At 38.8% G+C, this 27,513-nt stretch overlaps 1 protein-coding gene and 1 long non-coding RNA gene across 3 annotated transcripts in view; one reads left to right on the top strand and one right to left on the bottom strand.

Annotated features, from left to right (window-relative positions):
* LOC149128359 (uncharacterized) overlaps positions 1-11,732 on the bottom strand; it is a 48,326-nt gene extending 36,594 nt beyond the window's left edge. The window contains exon 1 of the long non-coding RNA XR_016218044.1: positions 11,605-11,732. This is a non-coding gene — a long non-coding RNA (uncharacterized LOC149128359). The remainder of the gene's footprint in view (positions 1-11,604) is intronic.
* Positions 11,733-11,806: 74 nt separating this feature from the next.
* Positions 11,807-25,850, top strand: ARL14EP (ARF like GTPase 14 effector protein). Of its 2 annotated transcripts, XM_008269247.5 has the most exons (5): positions 11,807-11,896; positions 19,586-20,069; positions 21,492-21,619; positions 23,335-23,559; positions 24,659-25,850. In XM_008269247.5, the coding sequence occupies exons 2-5, from the start codon at positions 19,644-19,646 to the stop codon at positions 24,696-24,698; spliced, it is 819 nt and encodes a 272-aa protein (XP_008267469.2). In that variant the 5' UTR covers positions 11,807-11,896; positions 19,586-19,643; the 3' UTR covers positions 24,699-25,850. The 2 variants fall into 2 exon arrangements, with proteins under 2 accessions (XP_008267469.2, XP_089166248.1); XM_089310122.1 differs by lacking the exon at positions 24,659-25,850 and having other exon boundaries at positions 21,492-21,567; positions 23,335-23,699.
* Positions 25,851-27,513: the final 1,663 nt, after the last annotated feature.

Below are 27,513 nucleotides of genomic sequence, written 5' to 3'. Positions count from 1 at the left end.
TTAATCCATTCTTGGTTGGAATATAAACTTGTGCAGCCATTGTAGAAGACAGTATGGAAAGGAACTCAAAAAAGATGAAAATAAATCTACCATATAACCAAGCAATCCCACTCCTGGGAATTTATTCAAACAAAATGAAATCAACCTATGAAAGACTTATCTGTATACCAATGTTCATTGCAGCTCAATTCACAATAGCTAAGACATGAAATGAACATACATGTCTATCAACTGATGACTGGATAAAGAAATTATGATATATACACACAATGAACTACTACCCAGTAGCAAAACAAAAAAGAAAGAAAGAAAGAAAGAAAGAAAGAAAGAAAGAAAGAAAGAAAGAAAGAAAGAAAGAAAGAAAGAAATCCTGCCTTTTGCAACAAAATGGATGCAACTGGAAACCATTATACTTAGTAAAATAAGACACTCCCCAAAATACAATACCATATGTTTTCCCTGATCTGTGATAACTAATAAAGTACCTAAAATGCAATGTATAGGAATGAAATTGAAATTTTGATATTCAATGATTGTTTACAGCCTTGTCTCTACTGTTGAGAAACAGTGTTTTTTTTCTCCATACTATTTGTTGAACTCATTACTTAGGGTAGGGTTATTTTTTTTTAGTATACAGTAAACTGAGTATTGATCTTTGTAAAAATTAAGAGTGGGAATAGGAGAGCATGGGTGGAAGGTAGGATAAGATGGGAAGTATCATATGTTACTACATCTGTATATATGAAATAAGTAAAATTTGTACACATTAAATAAACTTTAAAATAAGAAACAGACTATGAGTTTTCAGAACACCCTTAGAATTTTGTTTTGTACCCCAAGTTGGTCATTAAAGCAATGTAGCATTAGGAAAAATGTGTTGGGGTCAGGATTGTAGGACAGCAAGTTTAGCTGCTGCCTACAATGCTAACATCCTAGATGAGTGCCATTAAAATCCCAACTGCTCCAATATCAACCCAGCTCCCTACTAATGAACCGGGGAAAGTAGTGGAAGATGGCCCAAATACTTGCAACCCATATGGAAGATCCAGGCTCCTGGCTTCAACCTGGTTGTTGTGGCCATGTGGGAGTGAACCAGCAGATGGAAGATCTCTGTCTCCCCCTATCTTTCTGCAACTCTGCCTTTGAAATAAATAATTTTTTAAAAAAATAGAAAACAATTGTTTTGTACCCTGCAGAATAACAAAAATGAAAACCAATAACAATGGATAATTTGAAGTGTTGGTAAACAAGTTTAGGAGTGGAAATAGTAATGTAAATTGATGCACCCACTTTGAAAAACTTTTTGGCAATATTTACTCAAGCTGAACATACACATTTCTTGTGAGCCAATAATTCCACACCCCACTACATGCTCAAACAAAAGTATAACACCAAAAGATTGTTCATAACAGCATTATTTGTCAAACCACCCATTTGAATTAACACAATGTCCTTTAACAATAAAATAGATAAAGTAAAACTTTGTCACCTTTATGTAACAGAAATACAATTTGGCAATGACAAATAACTAGTATTATAAATAACATGGCTAAATTTCAAACATAATGTTAAGCAACAAAAGTCAAATACAAAAGAGCATATACACAAGATTCAAGTGTTCAAAGTTTAAAATAGCAAAACTAATTTATAGTGAAAGTTAGAATGGTGTTAGCAACAGATGTTACTAACCAGGAGGCAGCATAAAGGAGATTTCTGGGATATGGTAATTTCTTAATCTACTTATGATCATACAGATATAAAAACTCATTATGCTGTATACTTAGGATTTGTGTAATTCTCTGTGATGTTAAAATTCAAAATGAAAATCTACAAACAAAAACAATTTATAATAATTCATCTTGCTTCACTTTCCATAACCCTTTTAAAGTACCAGGCCATCTCATTCCAATTAAGACCCATTGCATCTTAGTATTTCACATCCATCCTAATTCCCAGGTCCTCTCCACATCCCTAAGTATCTCTGCTGAGAAGCTGAAACTTTTCCTCATAGGGAAGAGCATGACCAGCTGACATCTTAAAGTCTGGCTTGACTTTCTAACCATAAATATATTCCTCCAATATGAATACTGACTTACCTCTTTAACTTCTGTTTTGAATTTGAGAGCTCCTGTTCTGTTCCTTCTCACAATCGGTTGTAGCTTTTTTTATTAGTTTGCTTGCAAATATTTACCATTTCAACCATATCACTCACTCAACCAAGAGTGCCAGACTTTCAGAATAGTATAGTAAACCAGACTAATATGATGTTTTTCATGATTCTGACCATACAGTGACTGCCAGGAAAATACCATAAACTCTGTCCCTTCTCATTCATATACTTGACTCCTAACTCCTCTACTTCGAATCAATGCAGTTATCTGACCTCACTGGTCCCACACAAGTGCATCGATATACCATAAGAGAAATTAAATTTTTCACATTATCGTATTTCATGTCTCTGCATATTTGGTCTCCAACTTCATCTAGATCCAAATGCTGCTCTTAAAATATGTCCTTATTTAGCTAGCTCTTTATTTTTCCTAGCCTCTAAATGAAATGGAGCATTTCATTTATTTACAAATGCAAGCAACAAACTTCAGGATTATTAGCAGTGCCCACTCGTACTGTTAAGTTTTAATAACCATTTCTAGAGTGCCTATAGTTTTGTCACCAATAGAAGTCACAGGAGTGAGCATGCAGCAGGTTAAACCACAACTTAAGATGCTGGCATTCCACATCAGAGTCTTTAGATTTGAGTCATGGGTCTGCTCTCCATTCCAGCTTCTTCCTAATACAAGCCTGGGAGGCAGTAAGTGATGGCTCAAGTAATGGAGTCCCTGCCACCCATGTGGCACTCTGACATGGGATGCTGTTGTCTCCAAAGAGCAGCAAAACCCACTGTGCCAACGCCCTATTATTTCTGAAATACACTCAAATAAGATATAGAAACTGGCCTACTGCTTTTTTGTTTTCTCCCCTTGCTTCATACAATTCCACACTTTGATTGCACAGACCATTAATCAACCCAAAAACATAAGGGAACACTTTTGCAGATGTCTGGCCATCTCTCCTTGTGTGGTTCCTCCTCTGAGAGACTTCTCATTGGCCTCCCTAACTTTCTACTTCTGTCTCATTCATTAAGTGAAATCACTGATTTCTACATGGGGTCCTGTATTAGTCATCTTTTTGTTAGTGTAACTAAAGTAACCAAGATAAGCTACTTATAAAGGAAGAAGCTCACAGTTTTGGAGGTTCACAGTTCAAGATCACAGCACCCCATTGGTTTGGTATTTGATGAGGGTAGTAGATGATAAAATGTGTGCAGATGAAGAATCACCTAGCAAGACAGGAAGCATACTCATCTTATGTCTGTGTTCTCTCCTTATAAATCCACCATGATTCAATCACAAAGTTCCAACCTAACAACCCAATTTTACTATTTCCAAGGCCCCAACTGCACACACTATGATTTCACCTAGTTCTTCCCTTAATTCAAGAACATAAGTCTCTAGGGATCAAGTACCTAACATATGGGCCTGTGGTTAACATCCAAATTATTATTCACAACAAAATAGTTCCTCACACTGTTCCATTTCCCAGACACTGCCTCTAGGGAATAAGCTAGGGTCAGAAATTACTGTTTATTTCACATCATCAGCACTCAGAATCCTGCATTATCCATTGCCTAGTATCTGAAAACAATTTTTTATATTATGCCCAATTTTCTAGCTATAATTATGCAGAAATCCAAATGTGTTCTTTTGTGCCAGTACCAGGCTGTTTTGATTACAACAATAACAGTGAAGTGTCTTGAAATCTGGTATTATGATTCTCTCCAACTTTTTTTTATTGTTTAAGATTTCTTTGGCTATTCAGTCTTCCACGTTTCCATAAGAATTTAAAAATTTTTTTTTCTAATTCAGTGAAAAATGTCCTTGGACTTTTCATTTGGGTCACATTGAATCTATAAATTGCTTTGTGTACCATGGACATTTTAATTATATTAATTCTCCCAATCCATGAACATAAAAGATTTTGCTTTAATTTTTGTGTTTTATTCTTTCATTAATGCTTTGTAACTTTCATTATGGAGATCTTATACGTGCTCTGTTAAATCTATCCCAAGGTATTTAAATTTTTTGTAGTTGTGAATGGGACTGATCTTACAAGTTGTTTCTCAGCCAGTATATTGTTGGTGTATAAGAATGTTACTGATTTTTGTGTGCTGATTTTGTACTGTACAACTTTGCCAAACTTTCTTAGTCTCCTAGTGGAGTCTTTTGGTTTCCCTATATAAAGGACAATGTCATCTGCAAACAGGGATAATTTGACTACCTCTTTTCCGATTTGTATCCCTTTCTTTTTTTCTTGCCTAATGGGTCTGCTTAAAACTTCCAAAATATTGAATAATAGTTGTGAAAGTGTCCTAATAACAGTTGTGAGAGAACCTTGTCTGGTTCTGGATCTGAGCAGAAATGCTTACTTTTCCCCTTTCAATATGATACCAGCATGGGTGTTATATATTGCCTTTATTGTGTTGATGTATCTTTCTTCTATATCCAATTTTTAAGGTTTATATCATGAAAGGATGTTGTATTTTATTAAATGTTTTCTCAGCATCTATTGAGATAACTATAATCTATGTATTTTTGAGTAAGCTTATAATCATTCTTTTGAATGGTTTTTCAAGCATTTCATCAATCTCTGTTTCGTCACAATCCAATGTTAATTTATTATTGTGTTCCTTTTGGGAAATCATATTACATGTTTCTTGTCCTTATACATTCATTTTTGTGCATCTGGGAGATCTCATTTCCATCTCTTCTGGAAGATTTTTGTTTGTTTAAAGTTTTATTTATTTTTTAATTACAGTTTTTTTATGCGTATCTAGGGTCTGGTGAAGCACCTAAGCCTTACACTTGAGCTCCAAGGGAGTGTACTGGATGGGGCTAGAGAATTCAGGACACTGTATGTAGGTAGGACAAATATCCAGAATGATACCAGAGATGGGTGTGGGAGAGCACCTCTGGCCACAGTCAGTGGGAGGGAGAGGATGTTGGAGCTAACTGGTATGTTCTAAGTTCCAGCTTTTCCCTATGCCAGGGTGAACTAGCCGATTCACACCCCTTAGAGTGAACTCACTTCACTCACCCAGGCTTGGGCATCCTCCATAGCACTGACTCACTCATAGTGTGTCCCCTGACCCCACTGTGAGATCCATCCTCAATGTGCAGGGAGTTCTGAGTCTCTGTGGTCAGACTGGGCAGAAGCACAGGAACCCAGCTACAACCTGCAATTGTCTTTGCTCTTGGGCTTATGCCCTGAATACCCACAGTCACAGGATACAGGGTGTCTGCTCTTCACCTTATAAGTTACCCTGCCTCCAGCTCTGGTGACTTCTGGTAGCAGTGGGACTTCTTGCTGACCCCTGAGTCAGAACAGAGTTCAGCAGCAACTCTACCACAGCAAACTGAGTTTGACACTTTGCTGAGGGGGACAAGGAGGCAACATGGCTTCCCTTTTCATAGGAAACTACTTGCTCAGACCCCTGTCAGCTCCCCAGGCTAGACTTGAAGTCAGTAGGGACTGTGGAATTCTCCCTCAGTTAAAGCTGCTGGTGGTGGAGGCCATGGTACCATCTTCCTACCTCCTCTTGGCAACATGGCATTTCCCAGCTAGGAGACGGTCACATAAATGCAGGGGTACCTGGCAGTATGGCCAACAGCAGCAGTATCTATCTTCTCTCCTTGCTGCCCCACGGAGTCTCTGTTCTCCTCTTTCACTTTTCCAAAGATTTTTTTTTTTCAGTCAGTCCCTTGAGAACATGGTCCTTCCTTTTTCTTCTGGTATCTTCCTGTGACTTTGGTCAGTGAGGCTTCTCACTATTCAGACATCCTGAATACCCTCCTTTTGTTATTTTCTTACTTGACTTTCTACAGCTATGCTATCCAACACATTTGTCACTAGCCACATGTTGTTACCAAATAGTTGAAATGTGGCTAGTTCAAATTGAGAGGTACTAGAAATTTCTGAGGCTTATATGACAAAAGATATACCTAATTAGCTTTTTACAGTAATTACATATTAATATGATAATATTTTAAACACAATGGATTAAATAGAATGCATTTCTATTTAATTTCTATTTAACTGTACTTGCTTCTCTTTACCTTTTTCATATTGCTAGCAAAAAAACTACCATTCCATATGCAACCAACATTGTTCTTCTAATAGCTAGTACTGCCCCACAGTGACCTCTTCTACTGAGATAGCCTTGCTTTAAAATCTTTCTTTCCTTGTTTTATGGGACTCTGCTCTTATCAGTTTTTTTCCAGCTACATCACTATCTGCTCCTTCTCAGACTTTTCTGAGGCCTAAATCTATTGTCCTTAAATCTTAGTTTGCTGCAAAATCACCTGAGTTGCTTGCTTAAAATGCAAATTCTCTGACCTTTTCTGCAGATAATCCGATCTGGTAGACATACATTCTTTTTCTAAACTTATTGAGTCAGAGAGAGAGAGAGAGGGAGATCTTCCATCCCCTAGTTTACTCAACAAATGCTTTTAACAGCTAGGGTCTTAGGCCAGGGCAAATCCAGAAGCCAAGAACTGTATCTAGGTCTCCCACATGAGTGGCAAGGGCCAAACCACTTGACACATCTGCTGCTGCCTCCCAAACACATTAGCAGGAAGCTCAATCAGAAGCAGAGTAGCCAGCACTCAAACTGGCCCTCTAATATATGAAGCGACCCTCACAAGCAAGAGGTTAACCTGATATACCACAAAGCCCACCACAGATATTTTTATTCAATAAAGCAGAATGATGGTCTAGAAATTTTGATTAATTTTCAGCCCATTCTTTCTCATTTACCTTATATACTCAAATTTATCCCTTGGATAACTCTTTCCCACCCCACCCACCCTTCCCCCAAGGATAGAATTACACTTGCATACCAACATTTCCCAGAACTATTACCTTCCAGGTCAAACTACTCTGATCTCCTGACCCTTTCTTCCAACTGTGCATATTTTTTGATAAAATATTTTATTTCATTTGAAATGCAGAATGACATGGAGAGGACACAAACACACACACACACAATCTTCCATCTACTGGTTCATTCCCCAAATGGCATATTCTGAGTCAGGCCAATGCCAGACAGGATCTTATTTGCCTTATCTTATCCTGATCTCCCACATGGGTCACCAGGGCCCAAGTACTTGGGCCATTATCTACTGCCCTCCCAGGCACACTAGCAGCAAGCTGGATTAGAAGTGGAGTAGCAGGACCTGAACCAGTGCTGCACCATTGCAAGCTGCTGCTTAACCCATTGTACCACAATGCCAGCCCTGTAACATGCATGGATGTCTCAAACTTACCATATAAAACAGCTTACTTCTTATCTCTATTCTTCCTAACCCATTCTTTTGTCCCATCAGTAACCCAAGCAGGAGCCCTAATACCACGCTCTACTTTGTACTGCCTATATTTAACCAGTTACAAAATCATAACTATGCTCCTTAACTTCTAGTATCTCTATGTTATAATTTCCTTAGTTTATGGTTTCTCAATCTTGACACTACTAAAACTTTGAGCAACACAGTTCTTTGGTTTTTTTTTAAAGATTTATTTATTTATTTATTTAAACAGGTAGAGTTACAGACATTAAGAGGAAGAGACAGAGAGAAAGGTCTTCCTTCCGTTGGTTCACCCCTCAAATTCCCGCTACAGCCGGCGCTGTGCCAATCCGAAGCCAGGAGCCAGGTGTTTCCTCCTGGTTTCCCACGCAGGTGCAGGCGCCCAAGCACTTGGGCCAACTTCCACTGCCTTCCCGGGCCACAGCAGAGAGCTGGACTGGAAGAGGACCAACCAGGACTAGAACTGGCACCCATATGGGATTCCGGTGCCCGCAGGCGGAGGATTAGCCAAGTGAGCCACGGCGCCGGCCCTGACAAAAGAGTTCTTTGTTGAGAGGCCTTGTCATGTGCATTTTAGGATGCTTAGAAGTTTCCTTGTCCTGATCCCTCCAGAGGCCAATAGCACTGACTTGGCTAAACCAAAACCATCTCCAGACAATATCAAGTTTCCACATGGAGGGAAGAGAATCATCCCTAACTCCACAGAGCCAGTGCCTTCATTAACTGGGCTGTCATTATTAATTGTCTGCATTAGGGCAAGGGATACTGGCACCGGGTTCTAGTCCTGGTTGCTCCTCTTCCAGTCCAGCTCTCTGCTGTGGCCCGGGAGGGCAGTGGAGGATGGCCCAAGTGCTTGGGCTCCTGCACCCGCATGGGAGACCAGGAGAGGCACCTGGCTCCTGGCTTCAGGCCAGCGCAGCACCTGCCATGGTGGCCATTTGGGTAGTGAACCAACGGAAGGAAGACCTTTCTCTCTGTCTCTCTCTCTCACTGTCTATAACTCTACCTGTCAAAATAAAAAAAGGGGGGGGTGGCATTTTTTTTTAACTTTTATTTAATGAATATAAATTTCCAAAGTACGGCTTACGGATTACAATGGCTTCCCCCCCATAACGTCCCTCCCACCCACAACCCTCCCCTTTCCCACTCCCTCTCTCCTTCCATTCACATCAAGATTCATTTTCAATTCTCTTTATATACAGAAGATCAGTTGAGCATATATTAAGTAAAGATTTCAACAGTTTGCTCCCACACAGAAACATAAAGTGAAAAATAATAGATGAGTTTTTAAATGATGAAATCAGATCAGACCTATTGTCATGTTTAATCCCAGTGAGAGTCAAGTTGGGAATTGATAATTTCTTCTTTTTTTTTTTTTTTTTTACAGAAGATCAGTTTAGTATACATTAAGTAAAGATTTCAACAGTTTGCACCCCCATAGAAACACAAAGTGAAATATACTGTTTGAGTACTCGTTATAGCATTAATTCACATTATACAACACATTAAGGACAGAGATCCTACATGAGGAGTAAGTGCACAGTGACTCCTGTTGTTGACTTTACAAATTGACACTCCTGTTTATGGCATCAGTAATCTCCCTATGCTCCAGTCATGAGTTTCCAAGGCTATGGAAGCCCCTTGAGTTCTCCGACTCTTATCTTGTTTAGACAAGGTCATAGTCAAAGTGGAGGTTCTCTCCTCCCTTCAGAGAAAGGTACCTCCTTCTTTGAAGACCTGTTCTTTCCACTGGGATCTCACTCACAGAGATCTTTCATTTAGGTGTTTGGTGGTGTTTTTTTTTGTTTGTTTGTTTGTTTGTTTGTTTTGCCAGAGTGTCTTGGCTTTCCATGCCTGAAATACTCTCATGGGCTTTTCAGCCAGATCCACATACCTTTAGGGTTGATTCTGAGGCCAGAGTGCTGTTTAGGATATCTGCCATTCTATGGGTCTGCTGTGTATCTCACTTCCCATGTTGGATGGTTCTCTCCCTTTTTTATTCTATCGGTTAGTGTTAGCAGGTACTAGACTTGTTTATGTGCTCCCTTTGGTTCTTAGTCCTTTCATTATGATCAATTGTGAACAGAAACTGATCACTGGGACTAGTGAGATGGCATTGATACATGCCACCTTGATGGGATTGAATTGCAATCCCCTGGTATGTTTCTAACTCTACCATTTGAGGTAAGTCAGCTTGAGCATGTCCCGAATTGCACATCTCTTCCCTCTCTTATTCCCACTCTTATATTTAACAGCGATCACTTTTCAGTTAAATTTCAACACTTAAGAATAATTGTGTATTGATTACAGTATTCAACCAAAAGTATTAAGTAGAACAAACAAAAAAAAAATACTAAGAGGGATAACATATTAAGGGGGGTGGCATTTTTGCCCTCCACTTGCCTCTCCAGCTTCCCACTCCAGCCATACTGAATTCCTTTGCAGTGTCTTACATTTGGATGAAAGCTGTGTTAACAGTAGACAGTAAATAAGCTAGTAGCTTATGAGAAAAAATCAAAACTCCTAGGATTTCTTAAATATAGATTATGAGTAAGCATGTACTTTGTGAAACGTAGGCAGAATTGTGTTAAATATACAAAAGTTAGTAAACTACAAGTCATGCCAAAGTTACAATAAATAGAAAACATGACAGAGTAGAGGTTCACTTACAGTCAAAAATGGATGGAAAAAATAATCTATGGACAATCACAACATCTCTGGGATGACAACTATGTCACTCCTAAATCAGTCACTCACTGGTGACTCCTAGCGTAGTCTCCTATACAATCTACCAAAGAAATGCAAATAAAACCTGTATCTGTTAGCAGTCTACCTAGTAAGCCCAGGTGTGAACAGGCATACCGGAGTACACCAAAAACTACATTAAAAATGCAAGTAAAAGATAAAGTTTATTTTGATGCAAAAAATGTTTTGAAATCCATGCACAGATTTTCTGTAATACTTTTCCCATCAGCTTTTTCAAGTACCTCCCTACTTTCCCGCATCTATCTAATAGCGCAGGTCTATGCCATTTTCAAAGCACTTTCCTCCCTGCTGAAATCTCCCCTACAGTCCTTATAAGTGGAGAATTCTGATGTGGCAGATAGGATATTTGAACACTGCTTAACTAGTGTTGTAGATCGTGGTGTCATTGTCATTCCACTTGTTTGTACCCCTAAGTGTTTTCCCTCTGCTTTTCACTGGATATTTAAATTGGCTCAATAAGCCATATTATTCAAGAATCTTAATTTGGTCTGTGAGCCTCCTGATCCATTACCTCTACGACAATTTGCCTACTAGTTTATTTGAAGCCTTCCTGTTGCATCGAATTAGTTTCTCATTTGACAGTCCAATGCAAGTGTTAATTTACTTCCAGAATGCCCCTGCTTTAGTGCTTCTCATTTTATCCAGTTCATAAACCCGAGTTGCTATTGTGGAATTTATCACTCTACACTGATTAACTGTTTACCCTTTTCTCTCACTAGTCTATCAGCTATAAAATAAATTTTATATTTCTTGTCTCATTACTTAGTAGCAGACACTCTTGAGACACACTGCTTTTGTTTTTCTCTATTTCCTAGTTCTAAAATTGGTTGGGGAGCAGTTTGAAAGTGGTGCAGAGAACCATAGGCTCAATGGCAAAATCCAACCTTTTCGTAGGTGGACACATAGCATAACCAGCAAGCTGGGGCCTAGGACCTTATTTGCCTGTCTCTCCCTTTTCACAGGCAGGTTAAAACAATAGTTCTTGATGTTGTTTCCCTCCTGTTCCTACCTTAAAATAGTTAACCGGTCAAAAGTTCGGTCTATGGCACTTTGAGCACACAATGATTCCAAGTGAATCAAATTCACCTTAAAATGGCACCTCCAGGTGGCAGACAACACAATTACATAAAGGATAATGTCTCTTCCCTCAGAAAACTTACAAGCGTCTTCCTGGATCCTACATCTTACTCAAAGTAACAACTATTTTTATAACATAATTTTAAAAGTGCAAGTTGTGATATATTCTGAGATCTTCTATCCCTTAAATCAAGGGTCCTTCCTTGAAAGCCTTTTAACTCATTCACTCTCCTTCAGGGGTTAGGCGCATTTGGGAGCAAAAGTTTGGTAACTTTGCGAAGACAATCCCAGTCAGCTGCACGTGTATTTCGTAAGAGAAAGTCCCCGGAGATTCTCCAATTACCTAAACTCGGAGAGGAGATGGCAAACGCGAGCCAGCGTCTGAAGCAACTATTGCCTCGTCTTGAATCATTTACCAATCCCGTCACCGCGCCCTTTCCGCCTCCGGAGGCCGCCCGGCTCTGTGCCGCTCTAGGCTTCTCTCGGGCTTCTCTTTATGGTAGCGCTGAGCCTCTCTAGCCTGCACCCACCATCCTCTCAATGGTAGCACGGAAACAAGCAGCAAAGGCGGGCCGGGTGTGAACTCTGGGGACACGGGTGCTTCCCTAACCCGGCGGAGGAGAGCTCAAGCTAAGGTACCAGGGGCCTGGGGACGGCTCTGGGAAGGAGTGGGGGGCACGAGAAGGGTTCCTAGGTCGGGAGGGAGACCGGGCGGCTCAGGGAGGTGGGAGCAGAGGCCCACACGTGAGGGGGATTCCAGCTGCCGCCGAAGGCCTCCTGCTACCTCCCGGGCTCTGGACCCTACCCGCGTCTTCACACCCACTTCCTTTAGGTCAGAAATTACCCCTGTCTCTGCCGCTGCCGCTCTCAGCCCCCGGCGATTGTCGCGAAACTCCAGAAACATTTTGGACCTCGCCGGCTTTGTTCTTAAGTCCCAGTCCTCTAGGCCTAGCTGTTCCAAACAGCTGTTCGGTGGAGGCGAAGGGCAGGTGATGTATTTTTTCATCCTAGCCTCGCGAACACGGGTGCCCAGTGGACGCATCTGGTGCTCTGAATAATCTTAATGTAGCTGAACTTGGGACGTTATGTGTATAACCACTGCAGAGTTGGGGTGGCGATAGTAACAGGATCCTGGAGACCTGGTCACGTTGATTTGGGGGGGATTCTGCCTTCTTGGTGTGAGATGTTGGCAGTTTCAGAACTTGTAACCACTCAGAAGACGTTGTCTATAGAGTACCTGTTTTGTGCCAAAGAGGCCACAACTGTAGGCAGGTCCTAGGGGATTCCTTAGTCCCACAGAGCATAATATATAATAAGAAAGACTAATAGTAACAAAAATAAATAAATAAATAAGCCCGTGATGAGTGCTAGGGAAAGGGAAGTTCATGAAGTCTCACATTGGTTGGAAGTTGAAAATAACACCATATAGCCCTTGCCTTCCAAAAGCTAAGAGGAAATAGAGAAGATGTTTCACTGTACTGTGAAAGTGTTGTGCATAACCAGAAAGAAGGACCTGTAATTGTATAGAGGTGAAGCTTCACCAGATAGGTAAAGACCGTGGTGGGGCCTTAAAGGATATGGTAGCATTGCCTGGCGCAGAAAACCGGAGCTTTCCCAAGCAGAGAGGGCAATAGAAGGCGTAGTGTCAGATAACTTTGTAAGTAGTGTAGTTTGACCTGGAGTATGAGGGCATCACAACAGATAAGTCAGGTGTCTAGACATAGGAAGGAGTGAGTTTTTTCATCAAAATGATTACAGTTCGGTTTCACAACCGCTTAGCTTCTTTGGTGTAAGTATTGTTTGGAGATCTTGGCCACATCAAGAATAAGTAGAGCCTTCTTCAGTCCTCTTGGTCTGGAAATAGCCTCTCAGTGTTGGAATCCCTCTTCTGCACTCAGTGATATTCAGGTCTCAGAGGGGTTTGGGAGCCTGAAGAGTGTGTTATATTGTCCAGAAAATTGACGGGAAAGTACCTGGGACAAAATACTTGAAAATCAGAGGGGAGTGCATTAGTTTGAACTTAAAGTATGAGGAGCTAATTGAGAGGAATTCTTAGTATGAAATAAAATACTGGTGGTTTTTTTTTGTTTTTGATTTTTTTTTTTTTGGAAAATATGTTCATTCTGCAAATATGTTTTTGAGTATCAGACACTGCTGGACTCTGTAAGTAACTACAGCTGCAACCTTCAGTTTCTTTTCCTGTAACTACATAGTCAAGGTTGTTGTGAAGATTAATGAGATAATGTTTGTGCTTAGCACTATACCCGGCACTTACTGTGGCACTTTAACCAGATATTTTAAATGGTACCATGTATTATATTTTGGTTTTGAATTCTGTTTACCTCCCTTATTGGCCCTGAATCTTCCCACTCAGTTGGTGCCTACTCACGTGTAGCATGGATAATTAATATATGAAGATAATCATAAAAGCTTAACAGTTAAAATTTGCATGACTTTTGTGTAAATATGAGACCATAGCCAAAGCTGCTGATTTCAGTAATTGGGGTAGATGAAATTATTTTCATTAAATAAGAAATAGTCTGGGAAAATGCTTTTTAAATTGTTAAGACCCTATACAAAAAGAAACAATAACCCTAATTTTTTTCAAAAATGGTACACAAAAGCATTTTTCCATGAAATGTTTCTAGGCATGTGAGTGGACCTAAAAAGTAAATTCTTTTTTGTATAAATTTCCTGATAATGCTTCTTGCACCTTGGGGCAGGGAAGTCCTTTGAACTTCTGCCAAACTTAGGATAATATAGACAATTGTGTTGTTATCTGTAATTGTTATCTGTAGTTGTCCATTGTGGATGTATGTCTTAGCAGTTAACATGTCAATCAAGATGCCCCTATCCCATTTTGGAGTGCCTGGATTTTATACCTACCTCTACTTCCTTACTCAAGATTCCTCCTAATGTAGGCCCTGGGAGTTAGCAGTGATGGGAGACCTGGATTTAGTTCCCAGCTCCTGGCTTTGGCCAGGCCCAGTCCTAGTCCCAGCTGCCACCTGGGAAGTAAACCAGTTAATGGGAGCATTTTTTCATACTAACTCACTGCCTTGCAAATTTACAAAAATTGTCATGCAGGTTATTCCTACAGGTGCTTCTCCAAAAATTAAACTGATTGTAGCATGTGCCAACTGCTCAAAATAATTGTAAGCTCCTGTTTACAAGAGGGATGTTTTGAAAGACTGATAGGGTAATGACTATCTTGAAGAAGAAACAATTTAACTGCATTCTCCAATGAAGAGTCCAGGTTAATAGTGGTTTAATATTAATTAGAAAATTTATGGAAGGAAGAAAATTTATATTCTTTTCAAGAATGTCCAAGCAAAAACTTACTAGGAAAATTGACCCAAAATAAGTTAATCAGTTATGTTTTCAAGAGCATCTAAATTAACTTAGAAATAGGTATGTATTGCACTAGCACAAGTTTCAGAATCTGCTAATAAATTCTTGTGAAGTAAGCAGTGACTTAGCTAAGATTAGAAAAAAAGGGAGGGAGGGCGTTGTAGCATAGCTGGTAAAGCCAGCACCTGCAGTGCTGGCATCCCATATGGACGCAGGGCCCAGTCCTGGCTGCTCACTTCCAATCCAGCTCTCGGCTATGGCCTGAGAGGGCAGTAAAAGATGGCCCAAGTCCTTGGGCCCCTGCACCCTCGCGGGAGACCGGAAAGAAGCTCCTGGCAGGGCCCGCGCCGTGGCTCAACAGGCTAATCCTCCGCCTTGCGGCACCGGCACACTGGGTTCTAGTCCCGGTTGGGGCACCGGATTCTGTACCGGTTGCCCCTCTTCCAGGCCAGCTCTCTGCTATGGCCCAGGAGTGTAGTGGAGGATGGCCCAGGTGCTTGGGCCCTGCACCCCATGGGAGACCAGGAGAAGCACCTGGCTTCGGATCAGCGCGATACGCCGGCCGCAGCGCGCCGGCCACGGCAGCCATTGGAGGGTTGAACCAATGGCAAAAGGAAGACCTTTCTCTCTGTCTCTCTCTCTCACTGTCCACTGTGCCTGTCAAATAAATAAATAAATAAGAGGCTCCTGGCTCCTGGCTTTGGATCAGCACAGCTCCAACCGTTGCAGGCAGTTAGGGAGTGAACCAGTGGAGGGAAGACCTCTCTCTCTCTCTCTGCCTCTCCTCTCTCTCTCTCTGTGACTTTCAAATAAATAAATAAAATCTTAAAAAAATAAAAAAAAACAGACTCCCAAAATCCAAGGAAGAGAATTTTGTGACTAAAAACTTATACATCAAATAAATTACTTTAAAGGGTAAAATATATTATTAGATATGTTTTCTAAAATAAATTAGCTAATTCACAAGATAACATTTTCTATCAAGTATGGTCAGGGCAGTCCATGTTTACACTTTATGATAAAAAAGATGATAACATTAGTGCCTACAAATTGGTGAGATATAAGGAATCTGTGGCCTTAAAACGACATTAAGCTTTAGCAGTTTCTGTATTGTGCTGTGGGAGAGTTGGCCCAGCTTCCTTGTTTGTATTGACTATAAGAAATGTCAGAGCCATATTTGTGTTCCATACAAGTATTTGCTAAGATACATTACCATATGGATTGAGGTTGTTTTGTGATTTTATTTCTGGCTTTTTTTTTCCCCCACTTGTCAGTTTATATTTACCTAGTTTTTGTTTGAAAATGAAAAAAAAGTATGTGATACAAGCCTTTTTATCTGATGTGATTGGAACCTGTGTTTCTTAAATTTTAAAAGATTGTTAAAACTGAATAAAAGAAAATAAACATATTCTGTTATAACAGGTTATAACATATGACTTAAAATACAAACATGTACATTTATTTACCATTTTTTTTTTTGTTATAGAGACCAGGGACATTTCTTGTATATGCATTTATTGATTACTATTTCTCAATGTATTATCTAAGAGTTTTTCTACTAGCTGTTGTTTTTTAAAATGTGGAGCAAAGCTTGAAAACACTTGGAAAATTGCAGAGTCTTAGATTTTACAATACCTTATCACTGCTTGGATTGAATAGTTCACAACTTTTTTCAGCAGCAGTTTTTTTTCCTAGTGTCTTGTATTTGTTGCGTCTCAAGAAATGAACATAGCTTTTAAATCTGATTTGAAAAATAACATTTTATGGGGGCCAGTGCTGTGGTATAGCAGGTTAAAGCCCTGGCCTGAAGTGCCAGCATCCCATATGGGTGCTGGTTCTAGTTCTAACTGCTCCTCTTCCAATCCAGCTCTCTGCTATGGCCTGGGAAAGCAATAGAAGATGGCCCAAGTCCTTGGGCCCCTGCACCCTCGTGAGAGACCCTGGCTCCTGGCTTTGGATCAGCGCAGCTCTGGAGGGCCGTTGCAGCCAATTGGGGAGTGAACCATCAGATGGAAGACCACTCTGTCTCTACCTCTCTCTGTAACTCTGTCTTTCAAATAAATAAAATAAATCTTAAAAAAAGGAAAAATAACATTATGAAAAATTACAAATAGGAATTATGGAAAATAGTGAGATACTGTGTATATGATACTCAACATTCTTTTTCTTGTTTAAGATTTATTTACTCAAAGATGGAGCAGCAAGGGATCTTAAACTTAAATCTGTTGGTTCACTCCCCAAATGGCCACAACAGCCAGAGCTGGTCCAGGCCAAAGCCAGGAGCTGTGTACGATCCAGGGGTCCAAGTATTCAGACCATCTTCCGCTGCCTTCTCAGGCACATTACCAGGAAGTTGGATGGGAAGGAGAGCAGGTGGGATTTGAACCAGTACAGCAATATGGGATGCTAGCATTGCAAGCAGCAGCTTAATCCTGTGAGCCACAGTGCTGGCCCCCTTAGCCATATTTTCGGTAAATCTTTTGAAAAACAAAAAAAGGATTTCTCTGCAGATGTATCAACAAATATGGGGTCTGTTACTTATTTTAGTTATGTATTTGTGTTTTTCATAAACAATATAATTTTGTGGGTATAAAATTAGGCATTAATGATGCTATCATGATAATGATAATGATAATCCGTGGCAACTTTTTTTACTTAACATGTTTTTGAGCTTTATCCAAGTCAATTTGTGTATGTTATTCATTTTAACAGTTATTTAGGAATCCCCTGTATGAGAAATCCATAATTTCTCATTCTTCACAATAGGTTATTTCTATTTCACTACTAAAAGCAGTAAGTGCTGAAAGTTCTTCTATGTAACTTGCGCTTATATTGGAAATATTTTTCTCCAGCACAGTCATCAAGAACTGAAGAAAGTTCTAGAGTGTACAGTGTTTCAGCCTTACAAGAAAATGCCAAAAGCTTTCCAAAGCAGTTAACATCAGTTTGTTTCCTACCAGTGTATAAGGAACATGTAAGAATTATCTACATCTTGGCCAGCACTAGGATACCAGAGTTTTACATTTTTTCCAGCAAAATGTTTAGAAATACTACTTAATTTACATTTTCCTGAAAACCATTAAGTAGATACTTTGCATGCAAATATGGATTTATTTCCTTTCTCTATGAATTCCCCCTGCATTTGTTTAGCTTTCTGATGGATTCTGTGTCACTTTCTAATTGACTTTTAGAAGTCAGGAACTTTTCGAATATTTGAGATAATAATCCTAACAATACCTTTCAATTGTTTTCTTTTTTCCTCAGTTATAACAGAAAAGTATATAAATAATGTTGACATATAACCAAATACATCATTCTTTCTTTTAACGTGTACTTTCTTTTTTTTTTTTTCTTTTTTTTTTCTTTTTTTTTTTTTTAACGGGCAGAGTGGACAGTGAGAGAGAGAGACAGAGAGAAAGGTCTTCCTTTGCCATTGGTTCACCCTCCAATGGCCGCCGCGGCCGGCGCGCTGTGGCCGGCGCACCGCGCTGATCCAAAGGCAGGAGCCAGGTGCTTCTCCTGGTCTCCCATGCGGGTGCAGGGCCCAAGCACTTGGGCCATCCTCCACTGCACTCCCTGGCCACAGCAGAGGGCTGGCCTGGAAGAGGGGCAACCGGGACAGAATCCGGCGCCCTGACCAGGACTAGAACCTGGTGTACCGGCGCCGCTAGGCGGAGGATTAGGCTAGTGAGCCGCGGCGCCGGCCTTAATGTGTACTTTCTTTTGGAAAAAATTTTCCATACTCCCATATTAAAATCTCCTACACATATGCTCTCATAAACATTTTTACAAATTTTTCTCAAATTTAATTCTTTGATCTGTGTGTAACTAACTTTGTGTAAGACATCCTTTTTTTTTTTAAGATTTATTTATTTATTTTGAAAGAGTTATAGGGAAAGGGAGAGAGACAGAGATCTTCCACCTACTGCTTCATTCCCCAGATGTCTACAATGACCAGCACTGGGCCAGGCAAAGCCAGGAGCTTCATGGGAGTCTCCCATGTGGGAGGCAGAGGCCCGAACACTTGGGCCATCTTCTGCTGCTTTTCCCAGGCTATTATCAAGGAGCTGGATCAGAAGTGGAGCAGCCGAGACTCAAATCAGCACCCATATGAAATACCAGCATCACAGGCAGTGGCTTTACCTGCTATGCCACAACACCACCCTCTGTGCAAGACATCTTTTTCCAAATAGTTAGCTAGTTAAAATCCAGCTAACTGCTGATTAATTTATAGTACCATGTGTCATAATGCACCAGGCCCTCATGTATTCATGGAGCTGTTTGTCCATACTTTGTCTATACCACAGTTTTAATTATAATGGCTTTATAGTAAATCAATATCTTACTTTATTTGTTTTCCCAAAGGATTTCTTTGAACCTTTAATCTTCAGTATAGACCTACTTGCTGAAGTCCAAGAGAGCTGGGGATGGAAGATCTGATGGGAGTTTGATTAGCATTGAATTTATAGATGAATTCCGAGATAATTAACATATTTACCATAGTCAGGTTTTCCATGATATATAGCTTCTTTTATTTAAGGGTTTTTTTTTAGTTTGATAATTTTCTCCATAAAGATCTTACATATCTTTTTGTAAGATTCGTGTATTTTGTAAGGTATTGTGTAACGTTTTGGTTTACAGCATCCCTATTTTAATAGTTTGTCTGTTGAACTTGTATTTCTCATGTAGATATTCATGTTATCTTTGCATAATGTTTCTTCCTTTTCAGTTCTTACACTTATTAATACGATCTTAAGTAAAAGCTACTAGAGCAGGTGTTCTTGGTCAGTTCTGGCTTTACAGGGAATGCTCTTCTCATATTTGATGATTTTAATGTTTATTGTAGGCTTTTGGTTTCATTCCTGTTAACAGTTTTCTTCGTTTTAAGTGGGTGTTGAAGTTTATCAAAAGCTGTCTCAGTTTCCCTTATAAAATGCTGCACAAATATAACTATCTTTAATGTTTTTCCCTAGGGTGACCAGCATATAACCTGCTGAAGAAAGAAAATTGGAAAATTTACTAAAATCAAGAATGATGGATCCATGTTCCGTTGGAGTCCAGCTCCGTACCACAAATGAGTGTCATAAAACCTATTATACTCGTCACACAGGTTTCAAGACTTTGCAAGAACTGTCATCAAATGATATGCTTTTACTTCAACTTAGAACTGGAATGACACTTTCTGGGAACAATACAATTTGTTTCCATCATGTAAAAATTTACATTGATAGATTTGAGGATTTGCAGAAGTCATGTTGTGACCCATTTAACATACATAAAAAACTAGCCAAAAAAAATCTGCACGTGATTGACTTAGATGATGCCACTTTTCTGAGTGCAAAATTTGGAAGACAGCTTGTACCTGGTTGGAAACTTTGTCCAAAATGTACTCAGATAATCAATGGAAGCGTGGATGTTGATTCTGAAGACCGCCAGAGAAGAAAACCTGAATCAGATGTATGTATAGTAGTCATTTTTTTCTACCGTATGACTTCTAGACTGTGACATTTGTTTAACTACAAGGAAGTCATATTTACCTCATCATTCGTTAGCATACAGTTTATTTAGAATTGGATAATTGCAAGTAAGTAGTGTGGCCAAATACTTCTTCATACCCAGTGTCAGAATAAAGAATAAACAAAGTAGGCTTGTGAAAACCATGACAATATGCCCAAGACACTAAGCTGCAACTTGTAGTGCTGAAACATTAGAAATGGCTTTTAGAGCATTCTGGCAAAGTTGGGGCTTAACTAACAGTTTCTTTTCTGACACTACAATAACTAAATGGGACATGCCAGCCAGCCTGGGTCTTTATAGCAGGATGAGTTCCTCTTTTTATGAAGAATTTGGAAATCACTGTTTTAAAAGGAGCATCAGAGAAGTGACTTGAATAATCATTTTTTCTTTCAGTCTTTCTTTGACACTGTCCAATTCTTGTTTGAGTTTTTTAAAATGCTTTTGAGTTCTTTTGCTTTTCTAGCTCTGAAGTCTTCATAGGGTCAAGACTAATTTTAGGATCCCTATAGTCCAAGAGCATAAATTTTTACATGTAAAGTATTAAATATTTTATACCTCCCTTCCTCATTCACATGCCTACATACAAACTATTTAACTATACCAGAACAAGTTATAATTCTTGTGCTGGAATGGTTTCTCACTTTTCTCCTTTCCATTATATTAATAAGCCAGGTTAAAAGTAATTACAACTTGAAATTATATGTTTGTTTTTCTTTGTTTGCTTCCCAGAGAACCATCTCCAGGACGGAGTGTTATCTGCAATTCATACTGGACCTTTTGATACTCTCACTGTAGATGCCTTCACCTCATCTGTCTGTTGCTCTTGTGGAATCTTTCACATGAAGCATTTTTCCACAAAATAACAAACTTAAGTCCTTAATCCCTAAAATTTTGTTTTGCCAAAGCTTTTATAAAAGAGGACAATATTATTTGCAGTTTTGGAACCATAATCTCTGCTCTTAAAAAACATATATATAAAATATAATAATAAAACTTCCTGAAGGACCCAGAATCATCCTTCAGCATCTCAGTTATGTGTCACTGCGTTACAGCAGTTACCTGCTTTTTCTCAACCTGGGAACAGCCATTGCAGTTTGCACCATGCTTGTCTGCACCTAATATACCAGAGACTAAAATCATATCATGAAAATGTTATTACGCAAATGACCAATAAGCTCTGAATATAGCTTAGCATTGTGGAAATTTTATTGCACTTGACTTCTAAAATTGGGTGCACATGCATGCTCATTCTAGACTGTCTTATAGGTTAAGGAATGATCTGGATTAACATTAATTGAATATTAATGTTTTTATCATGTGATGTCAAGATTTGAGTTGGTAATTTCTTTCTCTTTTTTTCAGGGAAGAACTGCTAAAGCTTTGAGGTCATTACAGTTTACAAATCCAGGAAAGCAAACTGAATTTGCTCCAGAAACTGGTAAAAGAGAAAAAAGAAGGCTTACAAAAAATGCAACTGCTGGTTCAGATAGGTGGGCTAGTGTGACATAAGACATCTGTTAATTTGCTCCTTCACATCAATATTGTTCCCCTACTTTTCTCTTAGTTTCCAATTTTCTGTGTAGACATTTTAAATTGGATAATGTGAAATGAGTAAACATTTCCAAAGTCATTGGTTTTTCTTCATAGGAATTAAGGCATCTGTTTCAACTTTATAAAAAATTATTTCTAAGAAGGTAGCAGTGAAGTGACAAAATGACAAAATAATATTTTGGTATGAGACTTAAAATAATTGAAAACCTGTGTGCCTTAGAATTAAAATAATTCAGTTTTTTGAAAACCACTGATAATATATAATTGATATATCAACTCTTGAGTGGCAGCTGAGATGTAAATGTATGAAAATACAAGATACTTTTTATTTTTTACATGTTATATAGAAATAGTTCTGATATAGCCAAAAAACAAATAAGAGAACTAAAAGGTTTAGAATATGAATATTTTAAGTTGAGCATTTCTACAATTATTTGACAAACAAATGTCAGTATAATGACCAGAAAGTAGTCAACATTTCTACTAATGCTATTTATTTCATCTGTTAAGATTTCCATTGAGTGATTTAAATATTTTTTAGGTCATATTTACTAGAGTCCATTAAAGAATAAAATGCAATTGCAATATAAATACCTATAGGATAGTATGCTGTAATAGAAATAAAATGACAGGTGTGGTTATTTGCTTTAGTGGTTAAGATGCCTCTTGGAACACTTCCCATTTGTGTGCCTCAATTCAGGTGCCAGCTCTGGTCCCAGTTCCAGCCACTTGCTAATGTGTACCCTGGGAGGAACAGGTGATGGCTCAAGTGGGTGGGTCCTTGCCACCAGTGTGGGAGACCTGGATTGATCCTGCTCCCAACTCTTGGCATGTAGGGAGTGAACCAGTGGATAGGAGCTGTGTGTGTATATAAAATAAAAACATTAAATTTTTTAATAATAAAGATAAAACTTTACAGGGCAGTGAAAAGATTGGTGGCCAATAAAGTGAACCACTGTTAACTAGCCACTCTTGTTTTTTTAAGGTAAAGGGAAAATCATTTTAACAAAAATATGCTTACCTTTTGGACAAAGTTCATATACATTCCTTTGCTGTTTATGTTTAAATGGACTTCACAAGACGTATTTAGGCTTTCTATATTTGTCTCAACACTATAGAGTTCTGTGTCTTCATAAGAAGCTCATTTGTTACTGATTGTAGAGTAAGCCTGGTAACTTATGTACCACTTTGATAGGATCTCATCGCTAATGCAAAATTCTTTTTTTTTTTTTTTAAGATTTATTTATTTATTTGAAAGGCAGAGTTACAGAGAGGCAGAGGTGTAGAGAGAGAGTCTTCTATCCAATGATTCACTCCCCAGTTGGTCTCAATGGCTGGAGCTGCGCCAATCCGTAGCCAGGAGCTAAGAGCTTCTTCTGGGTCTCCCACGTGGGTACAGGGGCCCAAGAACTTGAGCCATCTTCTACTGCTTTTCTAAGCCATAGCAAAGAGCTGGATTGGAAGTGGAGCAGCCAGGACCCAAACTGGCAGCCATAAGGGATGCCAGCACTGCAGGTGGCAGCTTTACCCCCTTCGCCACAGTGCTGGCCCCATGCAAAATTCTTATCACCTTAAATTTTTTTATTACCTAATTTTCAGTTAAATATTCAAGAACAGTATTTGTGAGGTGTAATTCATTGTGTTTTATTTCCAGGCAGGTGATCCCAGCGAAGAGTAAGGTTTATGATAGCCAGGGTCTCCTGATTTTCAGTGGGATGGATCTCTGCGACTGCCTTGATGAAGACTGCTTGGGATGTTTCTATGCTTGTTCTGCCTGTGGATCTACCAAATGTGGAGCTGAATGCCGCTGTGACCGCAAGTGGCTATATGAGCAAATTGAAATCGAAGGGGGAGAGATAATTCATAACAAACATGCTGGGTAATTTGTAGTGTCAAACTAAGAGGTCTTTAAAGGTTCTCATTCTGTTTCTAAAGTTCTGTCTTTCTAAGATAAATTTGAAGCTTGATTGCCAAATGACAAAGATTTAACTACCTGAAAATGTATTCAGTATGCACTGATGTTGCGTTTTGAGTGTTTCTTCAACATTCATTATTTGATATAAATTTAGATGAGCAGTTTCTCAGCAGTCTGTTTTAAGCCTGCCTAGGTCAATGTAAAGTAACATAGGCAGTCCTCAATTTGCATAGTTCCCATAGGGCACAAATTTCAGTGACATGATTTAGTTAAAAAACACCAAGTCTTCTAACAGCATGATTCAATTTCATATATCACAGGATATTAGCTATGAGTAATTGTATGAAGCAGCGCTTCCCTGCCAGTTCCTCAGGCCACAGAGTATTATGTAAATAGCAGGTATACTTAATGATCAGGAACCAGTCATGTTTCTTCTTTCAGATTCTGTGAGTGATTGGCTCCTGTGTGTCTGTTATTCAGTTTACTCACAGCAAAGCATGTAGTTACATTGTCACTGAAGTGAAATTTTATACAAGTAGATAATCAGAAGAATTGTCCAATAAAGATGGAAATGCATCCAATAAATGAAAAAAAAATGGTAACACTGGAAGTGAAATTTGAATTTAACATAAATGGAATAGTACATAATATCACAGTTTTGGGAGTGTTATTACTGCCGTTTTAGGTTCTAGTTATGTACCAGAGGAACTCAGTGAGGGCAGGCTTACAAACATAAATGAGGAACCTGGTTGTGATGAAAAGGGTGACTATGTCTCAGGAAAGCTTCACGAAAGAATATATAATGTGACTGCAGAAGTATGCAGTATTGAAAGTACAATGAAATGGTGGAACCTGATTCAAACATAAAAGGAGTATGATGACTTGCTATAGTATACAAATGATACTCAGTATCATACAGAGTTATTTGACAGGAAAAAAGGGCAAATACCATTGAACTACTTGATTAATTTTTTACAATAAAATAAAATACGCTGTCAACATTTAAGCCTTTTTTCATTTTCTTGTATATTTATAACTGACAGAGTTTTTAATGTTTTGACAGATTTTTAACGGCTTGGAGCAGTTTTAATTTTCCCCACTGATTGATTATTCAGATTACTTTGCATGGCCATTTTTATGGTCCCTCAGTACCATTGCAAAATGAGGACTGCGTGCAGCTGGGGACAATGCCTACTTCAGGGGAAATGATTTTGATTCAACTGACTAATTGAGTATAACTATTTGGAAATAATCTACATATCTAAGTCATAAGATATATTGCTTTTTTTTATTCTTCAAAGAAAAATAAATCTTCAATATTATAAATCTTTGTACAATGCATTCTCTGTGAAAGTATGTTCTTAGGGACAAAAAAAGCATCATATTCTGTTTATGTATAAAGCACAAGTTTACATACGATGCATAAACAGATAATACATTAATCTGTAGTGTTAAAATTGTATGAAGTGGTTGCCTAGGTTTAAAAGGTCTAAAAATGCTCCTTAAGGGAATGATAATGAAAAGAAGGTAGAGCAACACTGGCTGGGCTGGGATGAACCAGGAGCCAGGTCCTCAGTCCAGGTCTTCCATGTGGGTGGCAGAGACCCAGTCACTTGAGCCATCACCTGCTGCCTCCTGGAATGCACACTAACAGGAAACTGGAACTCAAACCAAGGCACCCTAACATGAGATACAGGCGGTCCAGCTGGCAGCTTAACTGCTAGGCCAAACACCTGCCCATGGAATCATCTTTGTTGGGAGAAATGGCTTTAATTCAAATTGCTGTATTCCAGCATTCCTTGGTAGGACATTACCTCTGTTATTTTAAGACAGTAATAAGTTTTTCAAGGGAAAATTTCCTGAACAATTTTGATAGTGTTTGTTCATCATGCCCATTTAGGGAACCAGACTTACGATAATACAAAACTTACAGAGAAAGGTACATCTGATTTAGAAAAGGCTACAATACCAGTAAAAACCATGTTTTGGAAAAATTACATCACAATTCCACTTACTGTTTCTTAATATAAAATGATGGTAATTATACAGTGAAACATCTAGATCCTTATTATATTTTGCATATTATTAAGGTGGCTAAATTACTTCAAAATTCTATTCATCTGAAAAGTAAAAAAAACCTTATATAAACAGTTGACTTCTATGTGCAGATCCTAGTAGAAAAGTTGCTGACCTTACAAGTGTTACACAAAGTAAAAATGTATATGTGTATTTGAATAAAGTGTCATCCCATGTGATTGAATTTTCTCTTTGTTTTTAGAAATACATGTAAGAAAATAGCTGTGTACCTTGGGATATCATATATTGTATTCTTCTGCTTTTAAAATATTGTGTCTCCTGTGTAAGAAGCTGTTCTTTTTTTTTTTTTTTTTTGGACAGGCAGAGTGGACAGTGAGAGAGACAGAGAGAAAGGTCTTCCTTTGCCATTGGTTCACCCTGTAATGGCCGCCGCGGCCAGCACGCTGCAGCCAGCACACCTCACTGATCCGAAGCCAGGAACCAGGTGCTTCTCCTGGTCTCCCATACAGGTGCAGGGCCCAAGTACTTGGGCCATCCTGCACTGCACTCCCTGACCACAGCAGAGAGCTGGCTTGGAAGAGGGGCAACCGGTACAGAATCCGGTGCCCCGACCAGGACTAGAACCCGGTGTGCCGGCGCCGCAAGGCGAGGGATTAGCCTAGTGAGCCACGGTGCCGGCAGAAGCTGTTCTACAACCTGACAGTCTTCTAAAACTGCTTTCATGACGTAAATTCAAGTAAGTAAGTTAGCAAATGAATTTTGAAATATACATACCTACATATATACATATATGGTGATTTGCTAGTAAAAGAATATAAGTTTCAGCTTGGTTCTTAACCTTTTGGAAGGCAAAGACAACTGTGAGACTGATGAAAGCTTTCACATGTATCCTCAGAAAAATACCTGCAGCCATATGCCCAAAAATAACATTCAGAACCCCTGAGTGTGCATTGGACTGCTTGCATAATATGAAATATTCTGTAAACCATTTGATTTTTTTAAAGTGACTGTCTGATTTGGTATGTAGTGTTGTAGATTTTTTATTTTTTCCTCTCTTTTTTTTTTTAATCAGCATTTCCGTTCTTAAAGGAGCTGCTGGTACCCAGAAAAGTCTCACTGTGGTCTTTTACACCCCTCACATCCAAAATTGAGTCACAGTGTAGAAAAAAGGTGACTTATCTGGACTGAACTTTGGTAGAGATTTTCCACTTCCGTTATGGCTACCCTGCTGGAAGTAGCTAACATCCTTGTGCAGAATTCATGTGACCTCTTAGTTTTTACTGACATCTGCTGGTATCTTCATGAACATAAACTGCTCCATGCTGCTGCTGCTGCTTCCTAATCTCTTCACTTCTGAATTAAACTCTGAACGGGTAATTACATAATACCCTGCCAAAGTTGGAATTAAAAAACAATACTGAAATAAAATGATTTCTCTTTGTCACACTCTTAGGTATTTCTCAATAGAAGCCAACTGTGTTGGCTTTTTTCTTTTTTTAAGAATATGAATGGGGATACATAAATATACATGGGAAATTCTGGGTTGGTTTTCATTTATTTCCAAGTTGAGTTACTTGAAGAAATGATGTTAGTATTCTTGAAAACCAAAACACTATTGACACCTAGTTTGAAAGTGTAATAGTATGCTGTAACTAGATTATTCATAATGGCATTGCTTTGAGGACTGACTGACAAGATTAATTCCCAAAAACAAGAGTAAAGCAGATTATAAACAGATAATAATACAGCCTTATTAAATGAAAAAAAAAAAGTTTGAAAGTACTTTAAATGTGAAAAGACTTTATTGAAGCCCTACACAATGACATGAATAAAATGTATTGATTCCTTCCTCCCCCAAACTAAGAGAGTGATTTCTTTGTT

This window comes from Oryctolagus cuniculus, chromosome 1, assembly GCF_051225735.1.
Source record: "Oryctolagus cuniculus isolate XC-2025 breed Fujian yellow rabbit chromosome 1, ASM5122573v1, whole genome shotgun sequence".
Classification (NCBI taxonomy): Eukaryota; Metazoa; Chordata; class Mammalia; order Lagomorpha; family Leporidae; genus Oryctolagus; species Oryctolagus cuniculus.
This window is presented reverse-complemented; position numbering and strand designations above follow the sequence as displayed.